This window comes from Tenebrio molitor, chromosome 6 (assembly GCF_963966145.1).
Source record: "Tenebrio molitor chromosome 6, icTenMoli1.1, whole genome shotgun sequence".
Taxonomy (NCBI): domain Eukaryota; kingdom Metazoa; phylum Arthropoda; class Insecta; order Coleoptera; family Tenebrionidae; genus Tenebrio; species Tenebrio molitor.
Window position 1 is genome coordinate 2640248 of NC_091051.1, and position 24277 is coordinate 2664524.

The window sequence follows — 24277 nt, forward strand, 5'->3', positions numbered from 1 at the left end:
TGTTACAATGTATGGGGGTTCACACATGAAAGGCACTCTAATTTGCGCGCTATCGCGCCAAGCAATTATGAAAGTCACAGTACCTGGACGTTGTTAAGTACGAAACATTCAGACCACGACAATCAGTTAGTTTTAACACAACACATCTTGCTGCTACCGTCGCGCACTCACCTTGCAGTTGCAGGCGACGCAGGGGTCGTTCGGGTCGGCGAATTGCGCCCCCGACTCGTACATCCTGCCGGCGAAGGTGCAGGGTTGGCCCCAGGCCGAGACGTTGCCCATGGGACAGAGGTCGTCGCAGTGGGGACAACAGTCGCCGATCGCCTGGACCGGGTTGTCGCAGAGCAGCGGCGGACACTTCATCTCCCAGCAGTCGACCTCGCCGTAGAGACACTCGCAGGTCTGGCACTGGTACGACCACTGCTCCCCGTGCATCAGGACCACGTCGGGCAGCTCCTGGTGCTTGCAGGCGTGCCGCTCGTCGCACTGCGGACAGCAGCGGTTCTGGCGGCTCCCGGGGAGGGAGCAGTTGCAGCGCGGCTTCTCGCACTTCATCACGCCGCGGTCGCAGGTGCAGCTCTGGCACGGGTCCTGCTGGGGGGAGAGGGACAGCCCGTGGGCCACCTCGGCGCCCTCGAACATGCAGCTCAGGCGGCAGTTCGGGGTCCCCGGGGGACACTCGCACCGGAAGCCCCCGTTCAGGTTGACGCATTGAGCAGAGGGGTGGCAGGTGTGCAGTTCGTCCGCGCATTCGTCGATATCTAAGCAGGATCGGTCAGACAACGGAGAGAAACCAGAAAACGACTACCTTGGCATAGAGTTCCTAGATTATTGTCAGAGACGGGGCTCTGGTAGCCCTCTTTGCACTTGCAGTAGTACCAACCGATCATGTTGACGCAGACTGAGGCGTCAGTGCAGCGGTGCGCGTTGGTGGCGCACTCGTCGAGATCGCGCTCGCAGCTGGGGCCGGTGTAGCCGTTAGGGCAGGCGCATTTGCCCGGACTGCGGCAGACGCCGCCGTTCAGGCAGCTCTGGTTGCAAACGGCTAAACAATCATCGGTCAAACGCACAGATCCACAAGAGAAGACATGACTCACGCTCGCAGCTGTAGCCGTCCCCTTTGTACCCTTCCTTGCAGACGCAATGGTAGCTCCCTTGGGTGTTGATGCAGTCGGCGTTGATGTCGCAGTTGTGCTCTCCCGAGCTGCACTCGTCCAGTTCGGCACAGTTGAATTTGTCAACTCTTCGGTACCCCGCGAGACACTCGCAGGTGTACGACCCGGGAGTGTTGACGCACCGAGTGTTCTGGTGGCAGTGGTGGCCTTCCAGGCCTCCCTCTTGCTGACACTCGTTGATATCTACACAAAAATCGACGTGTACACACCTCTCGCACCCTCACCCCTCTAGTCATGTTAGTTTTGACAGATATGTACAGAATAGTAGAATTTTTTCCATACCGGTACACAAGCGTCCGTCCCCTTGAAAGCCTTGGTCGCACTGACAAGCGTAAGTAGTTTGTAAGTTGAGGCAGGTTGCGTTAGCGTGGCAAACATGCCCTTTTGCGCAATAGTCAACACCTGTTAGGGATGAAAGACACGCACCGAGGTTAGCTTGTTAGTAAGCAAGATGAGACATTAGTACCGAGATGCCCACATCAACAGTCGACGTGGGAGGAGCTTGAGTGATCACGCCACGTCAACTGTCGACGTGGGAGGAGCCTAATTGGTTACCAGAAGCACAGTACCTGGACAGAACTTGCAGCAGTTGTCGGCGACGCTGAACTGCTCGTCTGGAGGACAAGTGAGCTTGGGACACATCGTCTCCGGGTCTATCCTCGTGCACTGCATGCTGCCGTCTTGACACTCGCATTCGACGCACTTCTTGATGGTCACTAGCTCCCCGTGGTCGTAGAAGGCCCCGTAGAAGAGACAGTGTCCTGTGGGACAAAACAACGGTGAGAGTCGCGCACCGACACTCGCCTGGATCACCCTTACTGAGACAGCTCTGGCAACACTGGCCGGTTATGTTAACTGGGTGTTTGCAGGGCAGCTCCGGACACTCGACTGGACGACACTGGACCTCTCCGTGCTGCGAATCAACGACAAGGTGAAAAATCGAGCGGCAACAGCGAGAAAGAGTAAAAGAAAGAACGATCAAGGAATCGACTGTCATTTTTTTTTGAGTGAGATCGGTTAGGCCGGACGGTTCGGTTAATGAGTACTACTAACCACGCAAGCGCACAATTCACAGCCGCGTTGCCACGTGGCGCCGTCCGCGTGCACCGTCCCGTTGACATGGCACGATTTCTGACAGTCACATTCCTCCACTTTACTGATACGTCCCTCTGCTGCTACCAACTGCAAAACACAGAATTATATATAATCAAAACAGTGTACAGAACGCATAAGTGACGTTACATGGTAGTCCATATACCCTTTCGGAAAGTTCCTGTAGATGCCTAGTCAGCTCCTGCACGGTGCTCTGCAGCAGGGAGAACTGGCCGCACGTGGGACACGTCGAGTCCAGGCTGGGGCACAGCGACAGGTAACCGTGGGGACCTCCTATCAGCCGAACGTCCTGCATGGCTCCCTGCAACGCGAGACCCGAATTAACTCCCCCGAAAAGAATCAACTTCGAGCTTTTTAAGCTACTGGGCAAAAATCGAAGCTCTAGAAACTACAAAAGTCAAGAAGTGTTTCGGCGATTCAGCCCCCATCCTCTCCTAGTTAAATCACTTCCGACCTCGAAACGACATGGCAAAGTCGAGGAAGAACACGACGAAAGCCGGATCGATACATCTCGGTCACGGAACGGTTTTTCCCTTTTTCCAGTCAATGGACTCGAAACGACCTCGACTAATGTTGTGGCTAGGTCGTCCGGTAATTTTTTTCTCTCGGTACGAAAGATTGGAAAAAATGGAATTACTCCATTGAATTTGGTATGCGGGTTCGTGTCCATTAAGTGAAACGTTATCGCCGGCGTGGATCTAATCGGGAGAAAATTTCCACGGTTCTCCACATGGTCGCAACTCGAAATAGTTTTCGGAAAGGTTGCGTCAGACTAGATGGACGATAAGGGTTGGAAATCGAGGGACGTCCGAAGGGACGTCCCGGTGGGACCGTTTGTTAAAACGGTAGAAAAATTGGTCGACTATTAATAAGAGTAATTGGGGCGACATTTGGGCGGACACGCATGGAAAAAATTGCTCCAGAAGTGGAACAGGTGAAGGTTGAATAGTTATTATTAGGAAGAAAAATTAGGAGAAGAGATAACGTTGAGAAGAGTTTGATTTGGTTGAAAAGAGAGTCAAGGGGATTAGTAAATGTTGACAAGGATAAGAAAAACCAACAATATCTTCAGGTTATAACAACGTTAAAATTTAGATCTTTTCGGGTTTCACAAAATTGGGAAAGAATTATATCAATTCCACACCCCGTGTCAGAATATACTGAAATCCATGGCTGTCGGCCAATCACATCCCTCGTATTTTCATTCTACAACAGCAGATCGCCAATCGGATGCGTTTGTAAACAATAAGTCGCGCATTGCGTAGCAACCGCCTAACAAGACACAATTTTAATTGTCATTAAATTGTCATTTTTCTTGGTATGGTCGTGGAGAAGGTGTAGTTTTCAACTCGCGTATAATGGCTATTATTATACGTTCACTGAAGAATATACTATTATAAATTAGCTATAACGAACATTCAACGTGGAAACGCTGCAAGCATTCGGAGCACTTTTCCAGATTCCGCATTATCATCGAAAATTTTTGCATTGTAAATCAAAAATGTTATGTACTGTCGCGAGTAATAAATTTTGGTCGTCAATGTCATTTCAAAATTTGGTTAGATTGTCACAAATTTAAAAAATTTCCCTGCCTGATTATGCCCACGTCAACAAAGTGTCAAAAAATTGAGAAAAAACTGACAATTAATGTCATACAACATGATATTTATGACTGTTTTACAATGGAGCATATTTTTGATTGCGTCCAAGAATGACCTTGATGACCAAAATTTATTGCTCGCGACTGTACTTAATTATAAATAGATATTAAGAAAAAAATATACATATACTTTTTGGAGATGATTGAATGGATATTTGCAATCGATTAGTAATGAAATGATTAATGAAAGAGTAAAGAAAAACGCCAGATAATTAGGCGATTAAATTTTTTTGATCAATTGGGAATTGAAATTAAAAGTAAAACACGGAGGCAAGACAGAAAAAACTTTTTCCTACTACGTGTCTAGAAAGTTTCATCTACTGCCCTAGCAACACACTTGTAATCGAAAGTGAATCCTATCTTGCGTGTGGTTGCTAGCTACGAAAGTAAAATACTTACGCGACTAGGAGATTCCTTACGGGACGAGGAGAATTTATTTTATTTTGTGACAATTTCGATTGAGGTACCCAAATCATTAAATGGAAAACAGCAACACATTTTATAATAATATGTAGTTTAATTAGTCCAATTGAATACAACAAAGGAAAATTAATCTACTTATTCACATTTATTGTGATTTATGAATTGTTGGAAACTTAGGTTATATCGCTCACCCGACTTGACAGGCGACAATGAGCCTAACGTAATTCCAGCGGCTCTTTCAATTCCGTCACATTCCATATTTTGCGGGAAGACTTGTTGCATAAATACCAACCGCAAACTATCAAACTAACATTATTACGGATTACACGCACTTACACAATTCACGCCGTTTGAAGACGAAAAATAAAATGTTTGTAAAAGCTGTTGCTATGGTTTTTACTTCCAAGATCCAAGGACGGTCGCGATACGGCACGATTTTTGCTATTTTTTTTTAACATTATAAAATGTTGGTGCTTCGTAGTAGGAAAAATTTAATACAATACACGATGCGCAAGTTTCTTCTTTCACCGCGGAGGTTTCACGGCCCTCGGCTGTCGCCTCGGGTCTTGAACTACCTCCTTGGCAAAAAAAGTTCACTTACGCATCTGGTAATGTAAATAACTATTACAAGTACATAATTTGTATTCAACCCTATTTTAGAATTGTGAATGAGAATTAAAAAAAAAGATAAGCAAGAAAGAGAAACGAAGAGATTAAAAAAATAAAACAATTATTTTGAGACATTCGGCATTGACATGGACGGAAAAAATAAAATGGGATATATGTTGGCTGGTTTTAGAATAGTTAAAAGCAATGGAAAAGAAATGATGCTGAAGAAGAAGTAAACAAAATGAAGAATTTAAGAAGCGAGGAAAGGTCGAAAGAAAATTTTGAAAGAAAAAAATATTGGGTGAGGGAATCAGAAATTAAAACCAGGAGGAAATAAAGAAATCCACAAAAATGTCGAGTCAAAAAATTTCTTGAAGTGGAGAAAATTTAAATAGGGAATTAAAAAAAATAAAAAACAGCACCAATGAACGAAGGAAAAGTGAAGACGTTATCCGTTAATTTCAAAACATTTCGCGATAATTGCGTGAAAAGAAATTAAAAAAAAAATGATTCTCGCTAATTCTAGAACAGAGAATGTACATTAAAAGAAAGCTGCGTAGGTGAAAAAGAAATACAGAAATCAGAAGAATAAGTTTGTGATAATTTGACCAAAAAAACCATCCCTTGTGATCGTATATCGGCGGGGGTGATTCTGAACAACAAATAAATAAGGAAAAGGAAAAGAATAAAACTCTGAAAAGGAATTATTGAAAGATTTATTCAAAGAAGAAACAAATAAATAATTAACAAAAAGCAACAGGGAGTATGTATAACGATTTAACATAAAAAAATGTTTAATCCACGAAGGGTGAGAGTGGAGAAAAAATTTGTAGGAGCAACCGCGCAGAGGGGCCACAATCTCTGAATTAGTATTCATTGTTTTCCACAACTCTGGTCGAGGGTGTTGCGATCTTTAACGGGGATTAAAGTTAAGAACTTATACGAAACTACCCTTTAAGTGACAACATAAGGGAGCGCACGATCTGGAACGTGAGTTTCATTTGATGATTGTAAAACATTCCAGAAGGGTGACGAGCGACCCCAACTTCTGAATCAAGAAGCTTTACTGCACAACTGGGCAATCTCCCCAACAAGGGTAACTTTAAAGAAACTAAAAGCGGCGAACAGAGCCAACAAAATCAGAACTACATAATGTGGTTTTGAAAGGTCGACGTTAAACTAAACACCCCCAAATCAAATTTGAACAATTTAATCACATATCGTGTCGCGCTGATTCCAAAAAATTGTCTACACCGGAAATATTTTAGTGGGGGTCCGTCTACCACCCACCCCGTGGAAATCTCGTGCGAACACGTTAGCATGCAATCCACCCCGGTGTCGAATTTTTTGACCTCCTCGGCTCACGTCACCCCTAAATAGATGCACAAACTGCACGAAAGCCGTCACGTGCATCCACCGACTCTATCTGGCGCCACCATCTTACCTTGAAGTGGTAATGCTTGTTCCTCTGACCCAACCAGAGCTGTTGGGGCTCGGTGAAGTTCCGGTCGGGCGCTCCCGGCCTCAAGAGTCTTTTATAAAGCGGGTGGCAGTCCACCAGGAGCTCCGCCTGCGAACCACTCACCGACACAGCCACATGATGCCACAGATTGTCCGCGATTCTGTAATGGAACGTTTCCACGTACACTTTAGAGTCCACCCGCGAGGTATAGTGCAGCCGGATCTCGTTCTTCCGGCCGCTAGACTGCAGTTCTAGGTATCTGTTAAGTCCGTGTGCGAAACTCACTATGCTCCCCGTGTTGCCCACTTCTTGGCGGAGCCAAGCCGAAATCGTGAACTCGGGACTCCGGCGCAGCAGGTCGGAGACCTGCTGGAAGGCGGCGGCCGGCAGCTTCAGGTCCCGGTAGTCCCCTGCAAAAAGAAAACGCCATCAAACAAGGAAACAACCCCATGAAGAAACAACCCCGCGGCCTCATTCCGCGGATGAGCCGGCGAGCTATACAAACACAAATTTATGGGGTTCCGAGAAGTCTGATCGATATTAACCTTGCCTGATTCGGCTCAGCTGGTAACGCGTGCAATGGTAAAAGGGGCGGGACGAAGACGCTGCACAACCCCCTGGATTTGCACACCGCAACCCCTCAAATTTCCCCCAGGAAAATCGTTTTTGTGGCGACTCTCCGGCCGAAACCGGAGCAACACGCTCGTAAAACAATAACATTTTGCATGGATTTTACGAGAGAAAATTCGCCAAAAAAACACACGAGACATTCCAATTTGAAATCGATCCAAACGGTTTTACGACCACTACGAATCTGTAAACATTTTTGCGCAATTTTACGACACCGCTGTAATGATTTGGCGGCGACAGGATACCGCACTAAACAAATTTAAATCTGTAGGCGTGAACAGGCGAATCTGGTGTCGTAGCTTGACTCGACGCTCGAATCGCGAAACGTCAAAAATTTAAATCGGTGTTGTGTCATAAAAATTGTTGCCATGGCAATCTTGATTATTGATTCACGAGTACTGTCACAAATAGACATGTGGGAATGTATTTGTTATTCACTAGTTTGTGGTAATTATTAAAAATGAATTCTTGTTATTGGTCGAAACGTTTTGAAGATGGTCTGTCGGTGATTGTCTCGAAATGAAACGACAAGTGAAGTGGAAAACAATTTTTTGTTGTGATTTGATTGGATGGAGCTTTTCCGTGAAAAACAATTGGAAAATGGACCGACGCGAGCTTCCACCTGGCGCCTCCGCCATCCGCTTATTGGATGAAAGCGCGCCGCTCCGGGAGGCACGAGTACTCTTCAGAAATCACCGGAGTAAAGTTAATAACTGGACCGGAAACAAAAAGCAATATTTCCCGGATCCAATCTCGTCGAGTTCGCTTTCCCCGGATCGGTGGAGACAAGTTGATGGATCGATTATTACGTCGATTTTCCGGTACATTAGCCGCCCTAAACTTTACCAATTGCCTTTGAGCATGTTAAATGCTCGGACCGCCCTTTCGCTTGATCCCTCCGGGCAAGGGTTAAAGAGCGTCAGCCTGATTTGATTCGATTACACAGTCGAATCGGTCCCGGATCAGAAGTGCCGCGCTTGATTAGTCCGCTGGTGGTTTACCTTGCAAGTAGTAAGCCGGCCGGAGCTGTTGAGGTCCTGGGGCTAGTGTGACGCCCGCCCAACTGTTGTTGTGCAAACCCAAGGCACCCAGGAGGTCGATCGACTGACTTGGCGACGTGGCGGGCGACAGCAGACCCTTGGGGTCCAAACCGGTAGCTGCAAAGGAAAAACAGTCAAAAAGGGCTCACATTTTCCTTCCGAAAACTGGTCTCGAATCTTCAGCAGAACATTCAAAATGAATCGAGAGCATTTTCGTTGTCTCTACTACTCATCTTGTGGGATTTGGTGTCCCGCAAGGGACACTTCTTGGACCATCACTTTTACAAATATTTTTTTGATCTTTTTGGCAAGAAGCAACAACACTTGCGTTTCGAATTCGGTTAATCGGACACTTCCCCGCTCCCAACTTTCCGCATTTCACACGGGGCGAAGCAGGTGCACCCTTGTGGGGTCGCACGGATGTGATTATGTCTGTGCGAACAGAATTACGTAGTTTTTGTGTGGCTTACGGAAGCCGTCGACCCCTCTCCGTGGTAAATTATTGACCAAACGGGGTAAAACGAGCCGACTCGCATACGCACACGTACCTAGCGTCGTTCGATTTAGTTGTTTTGTCTTTTCGGTTATTAAACGTCAGTCTGGTTCATATCGAACGTATCGAAACGAGAAAAGCAATTTCGCGCCCGTCGATACCCGACTCGGTCGCCTATTGCTCCTTTTCTCGTTTTAATGCGAAGCTGGAACAGTTCCAATCGGACAATAGGGTCAAAGTTTACGAGTGATTTTTCAGCTGTCGGCCGGAATTCGGGCCAACCAAAGCGAAACGACGATTCAATCGAGCCGGGGCTTAACCGAATTTAATTTCATTTAAAACTCGAAAATTCCTGGGATCAAATGACAGCTTTGGGGGTTGTTAATTTCCGCCCAATCTGTGCGCGGACGTGCGCGCAACGGTCGTTAACTGACCGACTTTGGCCGTTCCATTTTCTTTCCTCCGGCAACAACACCGTTTCGGGGTGACCTTCGACGTCAGAACGAAAGAAATATTCCCGGGGTTAGTATCCGGGTCACAGGAGACACCGCAAATACGATAAAACGGTTTTCGAGGGAATACGATTTTTCCACGAAAATTCGTGAAGGAAGTCCATTTAATTAACATCAGCTGCGACGCTTTCACATTCTTAATAAGCAATTTTTCATTCCTTTCCAGGCGGGAACGAGCTTCTGGCATGTCATTTCAAAACGGAGCTTTGCATACGCCCTCGAATCGACAAATCTCCACTCAAACAAGAATTTTTTCGTCGGGGTTGTTTGCTCGGGGAGATTTGATACGAACGTGCTGAAAAACACCACCATAAGAACGCCGTGAGTCCAGTATTATGTTAGGTTATGCGCGTCGGCGTGCGAACACTCGGTAAACAATCGTCTCCCTTTCGAGCCCTCGGATCGCTCGCCCTCCCTTATCTAATCGTTATTTGTCCTCTGGATATGTATTTTATAAATTCCCATTAGGATCGCGCCGATAAGCCGGGGACATTACGTGATATTTAAAAATACCAAGTCTGCACCGGCGTCTAGTCACAAATAATGAGAGCGTGTTTTATCACTGATAAGCACGCGAATCCCTCGGGATAGACTGGGGGTTCTTCAACTCGACCACGTAATCGCGGCTGATCCCTCTCAACGCTATCGATCTGGAATTTGATCAGTTGAGGCATGAATGGAAAAGAGTGCACGCGTGCGAGGGGCGTTGCATAACGCCAGCGAAGCTTTCAGGAGGATTGCTTTTCGAAAAGGCGACGATTTGGTGGTCGGAAGTCCTAAACCAGGTGGGTCTCGGGCCGGACCCCCGAAGAATGTGGCGCGACGCGCGTCGGAGTGAGACAGCGTCCGTATAGGCGCCCGAGAGGCTGGCAGAAGCGCCGCTATAAATTTCGCGTCGTGACGCCGTCGAGACTGGCGGACATTGTCACAGTTACATGCGGAAGAGGCCGCCGGTTGCATCACCACCGCCAGGAGGCGGCCTCGAAGGCCGGTGGCGTCGACGTCGCTTCCGAGGGCAGTGACAGCCGCCGCTGCACCAGACCCATAAAGCGCGAACGCCACGACAAGTTTAGTCTATGCCAAGTGGATTATTAACCATTTATCTGCAATATTTATACAGACGGTTGGAGGCGAGCCAAACGCACCTCCGTTTAGGTGGCGGCGGCGGCTTATTTTTTTTGCCGTAGCCATGTGTTTCCAGTTTTCACGCACCGGGTGTAATTTTAGTGTTGTGACTTATTACGGGACTGACATAACGCGGTGCGCGCGTAATGGACCTCTTTTGATTTAAAGAGGCGACTTAATTGGCGGCGCGGGACGGCCAATTATCGTAAATTCCGACGCGGAGGCGGATTTAAACCGGCGTTGACCCCGATCCGACGAAAACTTCGACGATTTTTCGACGGACCGGATGCGAAAGGCGAGCTTTTATCGTCCTTTTGTAGGACTTTCATGGAGTCGTAAAACACGAATTATAATCGCAGAAGGGCGACCGCGGAGCCAATAATGTCCTTGTTGCACCGCTCGCCATAAATCCGCCGCCACATCAAACCCTACACGGCTATTATCCTGCTCGGTGATCCTTCCATTCCACTCCGGGTCAGCGCAATTATGAAATTAAACAAACCTCGCCACACAGGCTTTTCCACGCAATTTTAACTTCGACTATTCTAAAAGCTTGTCAGTCTAGATTGAAGAAATGCCAACCGTTGCGTACACGCTCACGAAATTGGAACAGATTAGTGGAAGAATTGGAAAAATCTGACAGCCAACTGGTCGCATTTTATTAGCAATTCCATCCCCTTAAAAATAACTTCCATTTGATGAACACGCGAGGCAAGTCGCTATTTAAAATATCCTTGGGGTGGTTGGAGTGAGGGGTAGTTCCCTTCACATGTTTACCGCAATCTTTCACCCTTTCGTTCCGATGATTCGCGGTTGATGTGCCTTTTCGTGAACCTCTCATAAACATTGTCGATTAATTACAACCCCCTCTGGGAAAAAATTTGTTTACCAAACACTTCAGAACCTTGTGTGGGGTTCGAGTAATTAACATCCCTCTCTGTGGCATTATGCATACACCACCGCAACTTAACAACCGGAAAAGTTACTTGCAAAACTGCCCCTTCGGTTCGGTCTTGTTCGAACCGGTTCTGCCACCACCCGGTCAATACCACCACCGTCACCACCTCCCCACGATTTTTTTCTCGCTAATAATTACGTATCTGTTCGACCAAAGTGGTGTACCTAATCGATTAGGCCGAATAACATTTAAAACGCCAGTTACTAAGCTACCCCGAGCTTGCTACATTACGTCACCCCGGATCCCACCCCCTCCCTTATCTGTTTTCCACATCGGGGGTTTTCGATTGCGGAAGAAACGAGGCCCTAATTGTCGGACATTAACGGCACAAAGAGCGCAATCAATGTCGGGTTTGTACAAAGGCCGCCGGAGGAACCCCCAGGGATGGCCCAAGACGCGGCGGAAATCAATATCTAGTAAGCTACTAGACCGGGACGGCCTCCACCCGCGCCACACACACTCGCACCCGTTATTTTAATTACGGGGGCGGCGGGACGCGCCCCCGAAATATGTATTACCGGCTCGACCCAGATCCGGACGGGGCAGAAAAAGTTGTTTTCCTGCCGGAAAGATTACCGCGAGCTCTTTTAATTTATGAACGGCGAGCCCGGAATCGAGACGTTCCGGGCCCCGGACCAGATCGTAACGATGGCGATTACGAAAATTGGGTAATTCAATTTGGGAGGGAATAATCAAGGAGAGGTGGGCGAGGGAAACAAATGTAATTAGGGTGGTACAATGACGCCGAAAGGACGAGGTCGCCGATAAAAGGATAATCAATCAACTGGTTACTTGGATGATTAAAAAGCGCGCGAGGGCGGCGCTAACCGCCCCCGACACCGTTGCGACCGTGCCCCAACACTCCTATAGAGTGAAACGGCCACCGCTGATCACCGATTCGAGTCCCATCAACAACGACGACTCGCCGAGTGCTAGATCCGGCGATCAATTAAGACAAAAAGTCCGTTTTTCGATATTGTTGGGTGAAGAAGAGGTCCAGTAGTGGAGCCGTGAGTGACTCCGCGCCGAATTGGAAAAGTCCGTTGCAGATCCGCACTGGATGACAAACGTTCGCCTGTTTGCCAAGTCGTATGTTGAGTATCCGGTCATCAAGGGGGCCGCTAGGTGGGCGTCTCCCATAATAACTGCACTTTCGTATATTTAGAGCGGGAGTTTTTAATCACGGGTGCCAGACGATTTATGATGGACGGTCCGCCTCTATTATATTTGCCAAACTAACACTACACGCTCAAGGACATCCGAAATTAAATTGGAACAGTTCTCGGAACCCGAAACAACACGTACGCGAGACAGGACCGGCGTTTTTCACGTCTCACATCAACTTTGTTTACAACGGGATGGTTTGTCAAGCTGTCGATTCCGTATTTGTTCCTCGACTTCCAGGAACCGATCTCGACGCCAGCAGATCCGCCCGATCCGAGTCCGGTTCGGGAGTCGTGGAGAAGCCCTCCTCCCTTTTCGGTCTGTCAGAGCGCGAGACAATTTCGTTTGTTTGGGGGTCCCGTCCCCGAATTAGCGCACGCAAGAGCGAACTCCACCCCCGGGCGTGTGTAATGGGAGCCGGTGAAATGCATCGGGGTCCTGTCAACGGGAGCCCACGTCTGGGGATGTGTCGGGAGACATTCGGTGTAATTAATTCCGGAGAAGCTGGCACACGACACCGTCGTCAACTGCGACCTCTCCGACGCAGCTGTCGCACAAATGGCCCCTGTCCAAACTCATTTCACATCTCATCGCACTTCTTATTAGCGGACAAATTAACCCGAGCTCCACTCGCACCCCCTAACGACAGGAAGAACGCTTCCATTACGTTTACACCCCATGAAACCGGAGGAATTAGACCGGAGTCACGGATCCACTTCCCCGCGTTTCAGTGTTTTTTCACTGCAACCCTTCACGCAGTTCTCGTTTCTTCGCAGATGAATTTATTCCTCTGGATGATAAAATCTTTTGATGGAGTGAGTGCATGTGGGTCGCCGGATTTACGGCGATGCTATCTCCGGGGGGTGGGAAAAACATCGGTAACTATGTTACGGGTCGGCCTGGGGCCTGTTTGATGTTGTAACTTAAATTATTGATTTTGTATTAGTGCTCGATGTTCATGCTTGCACACCGTTACTGATTCAATTAGATGATTAATAGCTGACTTATTTAATTAGCAAGAGGCTTGTCGGCAGCTTCCTCCTGTTACCGTGGTACCGACAATCTCCAAGTTTCACTTCGGCCATGTTTGTAAACAGGGGCGGCATAAACAACTGCATGGGGGCAATTGCGCAATTTTAATGAGCACAAACGACGAACTAATCAGCGTACTCGTGGACGGGGGGCGGAGGCCGGGGACTGTCACGCAACGGCGACATTTCTCTCTCAAAAAAAAACTGCAATAAAAATGCCTCTTGTAATTCACTTTTCATGGGAAAATGCGGCGCTCAGCTGCGTTAATAAAGTGTAAATATAATAACGACAAGTCGCGTGATGTGAAATGGCGGGTTTTACTCTTGGAACATTTGCTCCGACACGATTCTAATAAAGCGAGGAGGGGTTGGTGTACATTTTCTATAAATAAACGCGTTTTTACCGCAAGTTATTTAGTTTTCGTTTTCCCACAATCCCTGTTCTATTCAACCTATCCCTCGGTCGCTATTGTAATCCTCTCATCTTTTTAGATTCTTGCTTCCATCACAAGCTTTCATTTCTAACGTCTCACATGCCCCGCCACGTTCTTCTTTTTATATTTTTTCGGGTTCCTTTCAAAATACCCGTTCCCTATTTTTACCCAACCTAAGCCACCCCTTTTATTTTTCCTCCCAACAGTTTCAGTTTTGTTTCTCCTCTCTCTCGATCTCTAATCTGCTCCTGTCGAGTTTCCTTTTTTCCTAAGTTTTTTATCATTCTAATTAACTCATCCACTTAATTAACTCTTTATCCTTTTCATCTTTCATTCTCTAAACTTGTTTATCTAATTGTCTTTGGTTTATGAATTATTTCTCGCATAAGCTTTTCAATTTCATTTTCTGCATATCGTAATGAAAGTGGCACTTTTTTACACGCAAAATCGTAGTGAAAATAGCACTTTTTTTACATGAAAAATACTTTTTTGTATCATTTTATTCCATCTCCTTGGAGACGATTGTCAAAGCATACCTACCTTTTTTTTTGTAATTTTTCAATAGTATCGGGCCTTCAAATAAATATATATTTAGAGTAGGCAGTAGGCTGTAGAGTAGGTTAACAGTGTAAAGTAATTTTTGTAGGTAACCAATTATTCTCCGGAGTTACACGGTTACATAGTAAGCTTTTTCCCAATTTCATATTGTCATATTCCGTGGAAGGGAAATAGGGAGAATGCACTATACAAAAATTTAAAATATTTTCTAACCTAATTTTATTTCGTTAAAATGTCATACGTTTCTTGTGTCATTTTCTACGCTGGAAAAATGTTGCAAACAATTGAATTTCCATAGGTTGCTCTAAATATAAATTTATTTGAAGACCCGTTAGTTATTTGTACAACTAGTTATAAAAGTCATACTTTTTTTCACGAATTTGCAGATTGATTAAAGAGGGCGTAACCCGAGTTAATCAAGCAAATAAGTGAAAAACAGTATGACTTTCATAACTAACTTTTTGCCGTATTTTCTTAATCCTTAAGAATTTATTCTTCAAGATTTTTTTTTGTTTTAAATTTTTTTTAAATGCATCTTCAAGCTTGATTAGGAAAGATTTGTCCATAACATTCTCACTTTGATATTCCTTCTTTTAAAGTTCTTTCCAAGTTTTCTTCTCGTTCGTTTCTTTAACATCTCACATGTTGCGCCTTGGTGCCAGTTCTTTTTATTATTTTTCTTTCAAACTGTCTTACATTAGTTGTCTATTTCATTTTCTTTTGCTTTCTTTTGTTTTTCTTTTTACCTTAACTAATGGTTTTGATTTTTTATATTACATATTTCTAATTCTACCTCAAGATTCTTTCTTTCTTTCCTAATAAATTCCAATTTCCTTTTTTATCTTTTTTATGCCTTAAAGCATCATATTTTTCAATGATTTTTTTTTATTTATACTTTTTCAATGATTTGAGTTTCTTTCTATTTCCTTTGAATGTCTGCATTTTCTTTTTCCTTTATTTGCTTTGACATTATTCTTTTACCTGTTTGTTTTTTCATCTCCGTTTTTCTTTTTGCCCTAGTGCTAATTCCTCTGAAGGTATTGTCTTCTCTTCAACTCCTGCGATACTATGCATTTTTTTCTTCCGATAAATAAACCAAAGAAACAATAAAATACGGTCATAAAGCGACAAATTTCCCTAAACAAGCACAAAACAATATAAATTGACCTCACGTGACCCTTGTCTAATCCTTTATCGCCCAGTATTATGCTAATGACCCTGTATATGTAATTCCAGCGTGAACTTTCGCACTAAATTACCAAATCACCACCTCTTTCATCGATTTCTTATTTTACTTTTCCAAAAAAAAAAAAAAAAAAATCAATTTCGCCTTCCGACGATCCATCTTCGATGTTCTTGTTGTAACTTCAAAGCCGAATCTTCCAAACCGCGAATCCTTTTGCTCTCTTGACTGGACTGAATGAAAACCGTCGACTCGTCCATTTTTCTCTTAATTTAGTCAGATCTGTATTTTTTTGCCTTCCGACAGGTCGTTAACGGATGTTGCTAGGTCCGAAACGATACCATTTCGACGATTCCGTGCGAAGAAAACGACATCTTAGCACGACATTGCGGTTCGGTGTCGTGGCACTTTTTTTGCGAGCCGTTCGGAAATAGAAATGTCCGAGTGTTGCAGTTGCACCGATACTTGGAAAATGATTGAATCGACGAAAGACACGTCGATCGCGATAAAGGATTTAATTATAGAGGTCCTCAGTCTGGTCTATAAATAGGGGTCGGTCGGCACGCGGATTGTTCCCGTACCTGCGGCTCCTCGGGGATGCCACCCCTGCGCAATTATCGCTGATTTATCGCGGAATCGAGACCGCTCTCCTAGCAATAAACGGCGAATTGAATAGGCGACGCAGAGCAAACAGTCTGACCGGTGGACACCTCCGGGGGGACATGTGGGACCGCGTCTCTTCCCGAACACCCTATGTTTTTCATTTCTTGACCAATCCAATCCGAAACGCGTAGATACCGTCAGTAATTGGGTAATTTGTAGCGTACTGTTTACAAAATATAGTAAAATGCCGTTCGATGACAGAAAATTGCGACCCCCGCGGCGACCACCAAGGCTAATTCGACAAATTGTCGCTAATGAGGCGACTTTCTACGTATCGGAGTCGCAATTAGTCGCATTGTGTTAAGGTAGAAGAACAATCGGCGGGATTAGGAGTGCGCTGCATTAGCGAGACTTGCACTCCACCGAAGAAAATTGCCAGGATTGTGCAGGGAGCGCCCCCATGAACGGGGAGGTGATTTATCATTTTCCGGCACCAAGCTCGACGGTTTTCGTTGACCCCTTCGAAACAGGATTTTAGGCGAAATCTTGCAGACGAATCGCGAACGACGGGGCTTGGGCCACGTCCAACAGTTCGATAGGTTCGCAACTGGCGACCACGAAAAAATCGCCAAGGACGACACGATCGATTTTTATAGTTAGGATGGCGCAACCCCCAAAGAGAGAATTGCGAAATCGGAAACTGGACGCGAAAAGTTGAAAATTCCCCGAAAGCACCGATTCCTTGAAAAATTTCCAAAAGCTCCGATTCCTTGACAATCTCCCAAAAGCTCCGATTCCTTGAAAATTTCCCAAAAGGTCCGATTGCTTGAAAATTTCCCAAAAGCTCCGATTCCTTGAAAAATTCCCCCAAAAGCTTCGATTCCTTGCAAACTTCCCAAAAGCTTCGATTCCCTGAAAATTCTCCAAAAGCTCCAATTCCTTGGAAAAAAATCCCAAAAGCTCCGGTTGCATGAAATTTTTTTCCAAAAGCTGCGATTCCTTGAATATTCCCCAAAAGCTCTGATCCCTTGAAAATGTTCTAAAAGCTCCGATTCCTTGAAAATTCCCCAAAAGCTCCGATTCCTTGAAAAAAAATCCAAAAGCTCCGATTGTATGAAAATTTCCCAAAAGCTCCGATTCCTTGAAAATTCCCCAAAAGCTTCGATTCCTCGGAAATTTCTTAAAGGTCCGGTTCCTTGAAAATTTTCCAAAAGCTCCGATTCCTTGGAAATTGCCGAAAAGCTTTGGTGAAGATCAAGTCGTCCAAAGAATCTTCAAATGAAACTAAAAATTCTCCTGCAACAACCTGTCGTCCTAGAAGGTTTTATTACAAAAGAAATCAGAATTCAATTGTTTTGTGTTTCCTTTGAGGGTCTATGAAGCATTTTTTTTTCTAATCGAGATTTATATTTTTATGTGCTTTTTTATTTTCCAAACTCGACTCGTACATCCGAAAATTCCTAGAAAGCTATGGAGAAAATCACTTTCACAAAGCTCTCCATTTTTTTTTAATGTTCTGTAACAACCTGAGTACTTTTTTTCTGGTGGGATGCCAAACATATTTCTTTCTTGGTGGTCAAGTTTTCCCTTTTCATCGATTTCTTATTGTGATTTGATTTTTCATACAAATTTGTTAAGCACCAGAATCATCACCTCTTCCAAAAAATAGTTCATCGCAACTTGTCATGCTAAAGGTGCAACTGCCCACGTGACTAATTCGCTTAGCCGACACCCAAACCAAATCAATCTTTCACATGTCAAACGAAAAAGAAAACTGCATTAACCTCATTTTTGCACTTTTATGTGCATGCATATTTTGTTTATGTACAAAAACTGCGATCGAATTTCATTTTCGACGCTGAACGAGTCACGTGATATACGAATCGGTGAAATTGCAAAAAATGTCTCACACTGAAGACTAGACTCAGAAGTTTTCCAGATTGGAGTCCCACATCCATGATAATCCCTAGAAAGCTTTGGAGAGATAGATCCTTCCAGAAAGTTCCCCAATCCAGAAGGGGACACACAGTAGGATAATGACATCTTTTGATCCTCTGCGACCATTTGACTCTTTTTTTATTTTCTATTCTTTCTGATGCGACATCAAACGTATTTTTTTTCTAATCGAGTTTTCTATTTCAATACTTTCTGTTTCCTGAAGTCCTTCTTACTTTTCTGTTCATTGTTTAAATTAATATTATAATTTGATTTGTTATAGAAATGAGTGCCGAAACATGATGACGTGGTGTTTTTGAACTTGCTTCGATTGTGGAATCCCTCAAGGTTCCATCTTAGGACCAATTCGACTTGCTTATGTGAAATCCGATCAACTTAAAATGTGTGCGTTCGTTTTTGGATTGAGTCGTCGCCGTCATTTCAACTCGTGCGACTTAAACTGGCACATGCAGATGACGAGGGTATCAGGATTCGATTTCCTTTTTATAAATATCATGTCCCGGGCCATAAACCCCTGCTTAATATTAAAATCCGACTCGGATCCGGTAAGTAGAACACGAACATTCGATCATTATTGATTGGTTACATTGTCACGCAACTTCATTAAGTCGTTTTTTATGGCATTATGTTAATCCCTGAAAGGCCGAATGTTAACGATCCTTCCCCGAATCGAGCGGCATTTTTAGAACGTAATTAAGTCCACTTTTATTTACTTCGACCGTATACGCTCACGTGCATTATTAGTCCACTCTAATCCAATTTCCTGTCTTATCGATGTTTTAAACCCCCCCAGGTGCGGCGAGCGGTGCGGTGCGGCCGCACGATCGATCCTCGCCGGATCGGATCTCCGGGACACCGCAAGAACTATCGACCCGAAGAGGATTTTTGCGACGAAGGTGACACCGCGTGTGTTGTTCTCGTGTCGGTTTATTAATAGGCGGATGGTCGGTGACGCAGCGTCTAGGAACAAGTGGCATCAGCGTCGGTGGATCCGGAGACGCACTGTCTGTTGGTACCATCTCCGACGGGGCTCCTCCGGGCGGCATCCCCGTCGAATTTCGCCAGACCGAAATGCAAATTGCCTCGACGAAGCAATTAGCGCAATTTCGAATTCAATTATTCAACAGAATGAACAGTTTAATTGCGAACTAATGAAATTTAAAGCGTTCCCTGATTCTCTTATAACTTGATAAGTTTCCAAACAAACCGTTCGCAAACTCCTAATGAAATTCTGGATGGGATTAATAAATTTGTCTCTCGCGTTTCATTACCGAACCGTTGGGGCCGTGAGAAACGCGAACGTGTCAAGCGGAGACATTTTTTTAAGCATTTTGTCGCTTCAAATCCGGAAAGTGATGCGTTTTTGACAGTTTTGACCCAGAGTTGCGCTAAAGTCCGGCTACAGGGACCGGTCACGTGACGCGCGATTGTCAAAAAATTGCAACATCCTCAAACTAACAACAAAAAGTTTCCGAAACTTATCAAAATCGACTCTTGCATCACAGAAAGCTCCACAAAAGATTATTTCTTCCAAAATGGAACTCCCACACATACATATTATAAACTCTTTCTTTTTTTTCTTTCATCTATTTTTTTCCAATCGAGTTTTCAGATTTTAGGAGTGTCCGTGTTTTCACTAATTTTCTACTGTAATTTAATTTTTGTATGAAGTTAGATATTATTATACAGGGTGTCTCAAAATTCGCGAATTCCGAATTCAGAGCGTGGTAGGGAAGGACCCAGTGGAGCTCGAAAAATACTTACAAAAAAAAAAATCGCTCTTCCTGAAGAAGATATAAGCACTTTAATTTTGTTCAATACATAACAGCCTTCATATCCACAGTGACATAATACTATTCTAGCTACGTTGCTGTTCCATTTTTTAGAAAAATTACAAAAATTTAAGATTTTTTTACTCCAAAGTAAAGCTTCAGACCAATGTATCTTTGTAGGGGGAGCCCCGATTTTTTTTTAATTTCCATATATGGACTACTGAAGTGATTCCCTACAACGTTCTGAATTCGGAATTCGCGAATTTTGAGACACCCTGTATATTTTGGATCACATCTAGCAGTCGTGCATTATTACCTTTTTCAGAAATGCTTTATTTGAGACCAATTTTGCCACAGATCTACGATTTGCTAAAATATGTATTACGCTAAAGGTGCAGCTGCAACGACCGGTCACGTGGTTACTTCGTTTAGTCGAGATCAAAACCTGCTCAACGCTTTGAATGTCTTTGAATATTTTTGTATTGTATTTTCGTTTCCTGTCTTCTAGAATTTCTAGAAAGATCCCCAGAAAATCGATTCTTCGAGAAGTATCTCCAAATGTTTTTTTTATTCTTCTGCTACACCTTGAACACACCAAGAATTTTTTTTCTAATCAATTTTTTTTATTGTTAAATGTTTTTAACTTTCAGGTTCATTTTTTCGTTGATTTTTTTTTGTAATTTAATTTTACAGATGTGTACAGATCTTTAATAATTTTTCTCACATGTAGCAATCCAGAATCATCACCACTTCCAAAAAATACTTCATTTGGGAATAATTTCGCCACACATCTACGATTTACAAAAATTTGATGCTAAAGGTGCAGCTACAGCAATTGTTCACGTGACTTATTAGCCGAGCTGTTCCTAGTCACGTGACATTCAAGTCGACGAAATTCTATAAAACTCGTAATCGAAAAATATCTAAAACCGAAGACAAGATTCCGAAATTTCCCAGATGGGACTCCTTCGTCCTTGATAGTGCCTGGAAAGCTCCTCTGTAATCCACACTGGACACGCTCAACGTTTCGACCCCCTAGAAGATACTATTATCTGGATTTTTATTTTCTACTCTTTTTAGTGAGATGTCAAACCTATATTTTTTCAATTTCTGTTGGGGTATTTTTCGAAATATATTTTATTTGGGATATGCACATGCGAAATGTGATGCTGAAGGTGCAGCTACAGCGACCAGTCGCCCTAGTCGAGCTCCGCACCAGTGCAAAAAGAAAACTGCACCGAGCCGTCGACTGTAACCTCGTCGTGTGCGCCCGAATGTCTCGTCTTCGTCAAAAATGGCGCCTGACTCACGTGAAACTGCATAGCGTAACTTCTGCCAAAAGTTGTAACTTGTAAATAAGACCGGCGACATGTTGATCCGACAAAAATATATAATTTGAGAATAACAAGTGTTAAAAAAACACACAAACACTTCTTTTCGGCCGCATTTTTCCCACAAGATTCTAACCTATTTGTCTGCGATATTTTCGAATTGCAAATATTTGCATCGGTTCGGTGGACGTTAAGCATGCGGTCGACAGGTAGAGGTGCCTTAAATATTTATCGCATAAATCTTTCAACGGGCAAACATTCCGTCGGACTGGCGAACGTTCGGCAAATGATAATTAATTCCGGGGTCGACTTTTCCCGATTTCTTTCTGTATATCTCTCGGAATAAATAGAACTCAGGTACACATTCCGCAATATCAGATTCCGCCGACCGGGCGAATTTATACGGGTCACGCCACCCGTTTCCTTTCTCGTCCTTTCTTATCCTGGGCGCAGTCGATATCTTCGGCTGGAGGGCCGACACGCGACCTCCTCGAAATGCATCTTTTATGGATCCGTTCGGCTCTAATTTCGCCGTTTTACATAAAAAAACGATAAAAAGAGACGACGAGGACGAGCCGGAAGCCGGTCCCGAGGGATCGGATCCGGCTCCATCGATCATCTACTCCAATTAGCACGACTTCCGATTCTTCGAAATTTGTAATTTGCTGTCATGAATGGACTAGTTAAAAGTGCTGAACCATAACGCCTCGATTGGGAAAAGCAGCGATAAGCAAACCGGGAAACACAATCAGCGAATAAATTTTATTCGTAAGTGGTTTCCTATAAAAACGGAACAATAAATCGTTAAAAGTGCAAAAAAATCGCTGACCGTCACGAAACTTGGACTTCATTAATGGCGGACCGGATTATGAATGAAACAATGTGGCTTGCGAAAGTGGTCTCTCGGAGAAGAGATCCATCCGTATGCGTCGATAAAACGATGTTTACGACCATCGCGTTATGAGGTGCTTGGCATGCACCGAACGCCGTTTCAATTAATTTAAAAGCAATAGAAATGTTTGCGTAACGAATTTATTGATTGTTAAAACCCTCGGTCTGTATGCAGCGATCATTCTGTTTGTTGAATTTTTCAGATGTGATCCTGGTGTCATCGTCTAAAAATAAAATTATTGCAACAAATTAATTTTTCGCTCCGTTATTATTAATCGGACGACAACCGACGAATGTCTCGACATTATTTTTAAGTAATGACTTAAACTGATGGGCACGCCGATTCGCCGACTCGTTTCGCATTCGTCAGATAATCGACTAGATGTGTTTTTGATTCTTCGCAGATGGGACCGATCATAATTGACGTTGTTTCGTTATCTGGACGGGCGTTCCGCCTCGCGCCGATAACGTACGGCTACTACACTAATGGATTTTTTTTTTTTTTTGGAAAATCGTAAACTTGAAAGCTCTAAAAATAAGTCGAGGAAATTCCGAGTGTGGCGGCTTCGACGGACGATCCATTAAAATCTAATTATTTCCAAATGTGACGAGAAGAGGGACGTTTTCTGGAAGGAAAGCGACAGCGATGGTGGTGCTTCGGCTTAATCTGAAATCGATTGCGAACGAGACGACAAAAATATCAAGATTTTGATAGCTAGATTATTTGCTCGTCGTGTTCTGCACAGCTCCTCCAAGGACAACATTTCCTTATCGAATCCTTCAGTTACTTTCATTTTTTATTTTGCAAAAAATATTGGGGAGAAAAGTAATAAACTAAAGAATTTTGGACAAAATAAAATTATACAGGGTGATTCATATAGTTTCATAAATATTTTAACCAGTGGCAGATTCCGGTCTCAAAAGGCTCTTGACAATAAAATTTTGAGTCATACATCAAAAATTCGCAAAAATTACCATATCGGTTTTTTCACTATTAGTAAATCCCATTCTTCGCTAAATTATTGCACTTATCTTCAACAATTTTAACCTTAGAACCTAGACAATTTTGTAAGAGTGTCTAGGGGTTGGAATCTACCACCGGTTAAAGTTTGTATGATACTATATGAGTCACTCTGTATATTTACAGATTTTTTATTACATATTCATTTTGAATGAGACTGGTGGAACCCCAAAGGGAGAAAAACATATTTTGGGGACAATTCACTTGACAATATCAAAAAGGAGATAAATGACTAAAATATGTATTTCAAATTAAATAATCTTGACAGATATGGTAATCTAGATATAATTTTGGAACATTTCTAGAAATGGAAGAAAAGCTCCCAGAAAGAGAAAAATTTATTTTGAAACCAATAACTCACTTAATAAAATCAAACAAAGGGAAATGAGGATAAAAAAAATGTCCATGAATACAAAATAATCTTGATAGATCAGATAATCTAGATGGAATTTTATACCCAAACAAAAATTTTGCTATCCTATGAGGTGTTTATTATTATTCGTATAAAAAAGAAATACGACAAAATAGAATTACTGAAAAATATAATCTTGAATCTAGAATTTTGAACAAAATAAGAATATTTAAAAAATGTACATCTTGGATTGTATTCATTTTGCAAAAAATTCTAAAAATTGAAAAAGGTCTCCTAAGAAGGAAAAAATTGAAGGGAATAACCCCGTTCACTAGACCAAAAAAAGAGGTACATAAAGAATAACTTTTGGAAATCAGAGAGGAGAAGGAATAGCAAGAAATATGAAAAAAAAAATGGAAAGGAGAAGAGAATCTTGATAGAATTTTGGCAAATTGGAAATATTTGAAGGATTCATCTCCTAGAAGTCTTTGGTGTTTAATTATCGAATCGACTGTGACAAATATAGATGGTTTATGACGTTATTTTGAGGCCATAAACTACCACTTTATCGGACTTGTCCGATAAAGAAGACGGTAAGGTAAATTTGTAGTTAATCAACTTACACACATAAATTGACATGAAAGTTGAAAGAATAATCATAGTGTCACTGTTATTTTTTTGTAATTTGAACAAATAATGCAGTCGAACATAAAATATTGTATGCAACTCGTCCATAATGATGCTTTATTGGACTTGTTACATAAATAGCAATTTTTTTTAT

At 43.3% G+C, this 24277-nt stretch overlaps 2 protein-coding genes across 5 annotated transcripts in view; one reads left to right on the top strand and one right to left on the bottom strand.

Annotated features, from left to right (window-relative positions):
• Positions 1-24277, top strand: part of LOC138133863 (uncharacterized) — a 77441-nt gene that overhangs the window by 44008 nt on the left and 9156 nt on the right. The window lies entirely within an intron of this gene.
• LOC138133862 (protein kinase C-binding protein NELL1-like) overlaps positions 1-24277 on the bottom strand; it is a 28802-nt gene that overhangs the window by 3060 nt on the left and 1465 nt on the right. For all 3 annotated transcript variants that reach the window (XM_069051851.1, XM_069051849.1, XM_069051852.1), the window contains exons 2-11: positions 8074-8229; positions 6425-6852; positions 2434-2589; positions 2229-2357; positions 1995-2088; positions 1745-1936; positions 1458-1577; positions 1098-1358; positions 809-1045; positions 172-761 (exon numbers count right to left, since the gene is read on the bottom strand). In XM_069051851.1, coding sequence (XP_068907952.1) covers positions 172-761; positions 809-1045; positions 1098-1358; positions 1458-1577; positions 1745-1936; positions 1995-2088; positions 2229-2357; positions 2434-2589; positions 6425-6852; positions 8074-8229 — 2363 coding nt within the window. The remainder of the gene's footprint in view (positions 1-171; positions 762-808; positions 1046-1097; positions 1359-1457; positions 1578-1744; positions 1937-1994; positions 2089-2228; positions 2358-2433; positions 2590-6424; positions 6853-8073; positions 8230-24277) is intronic.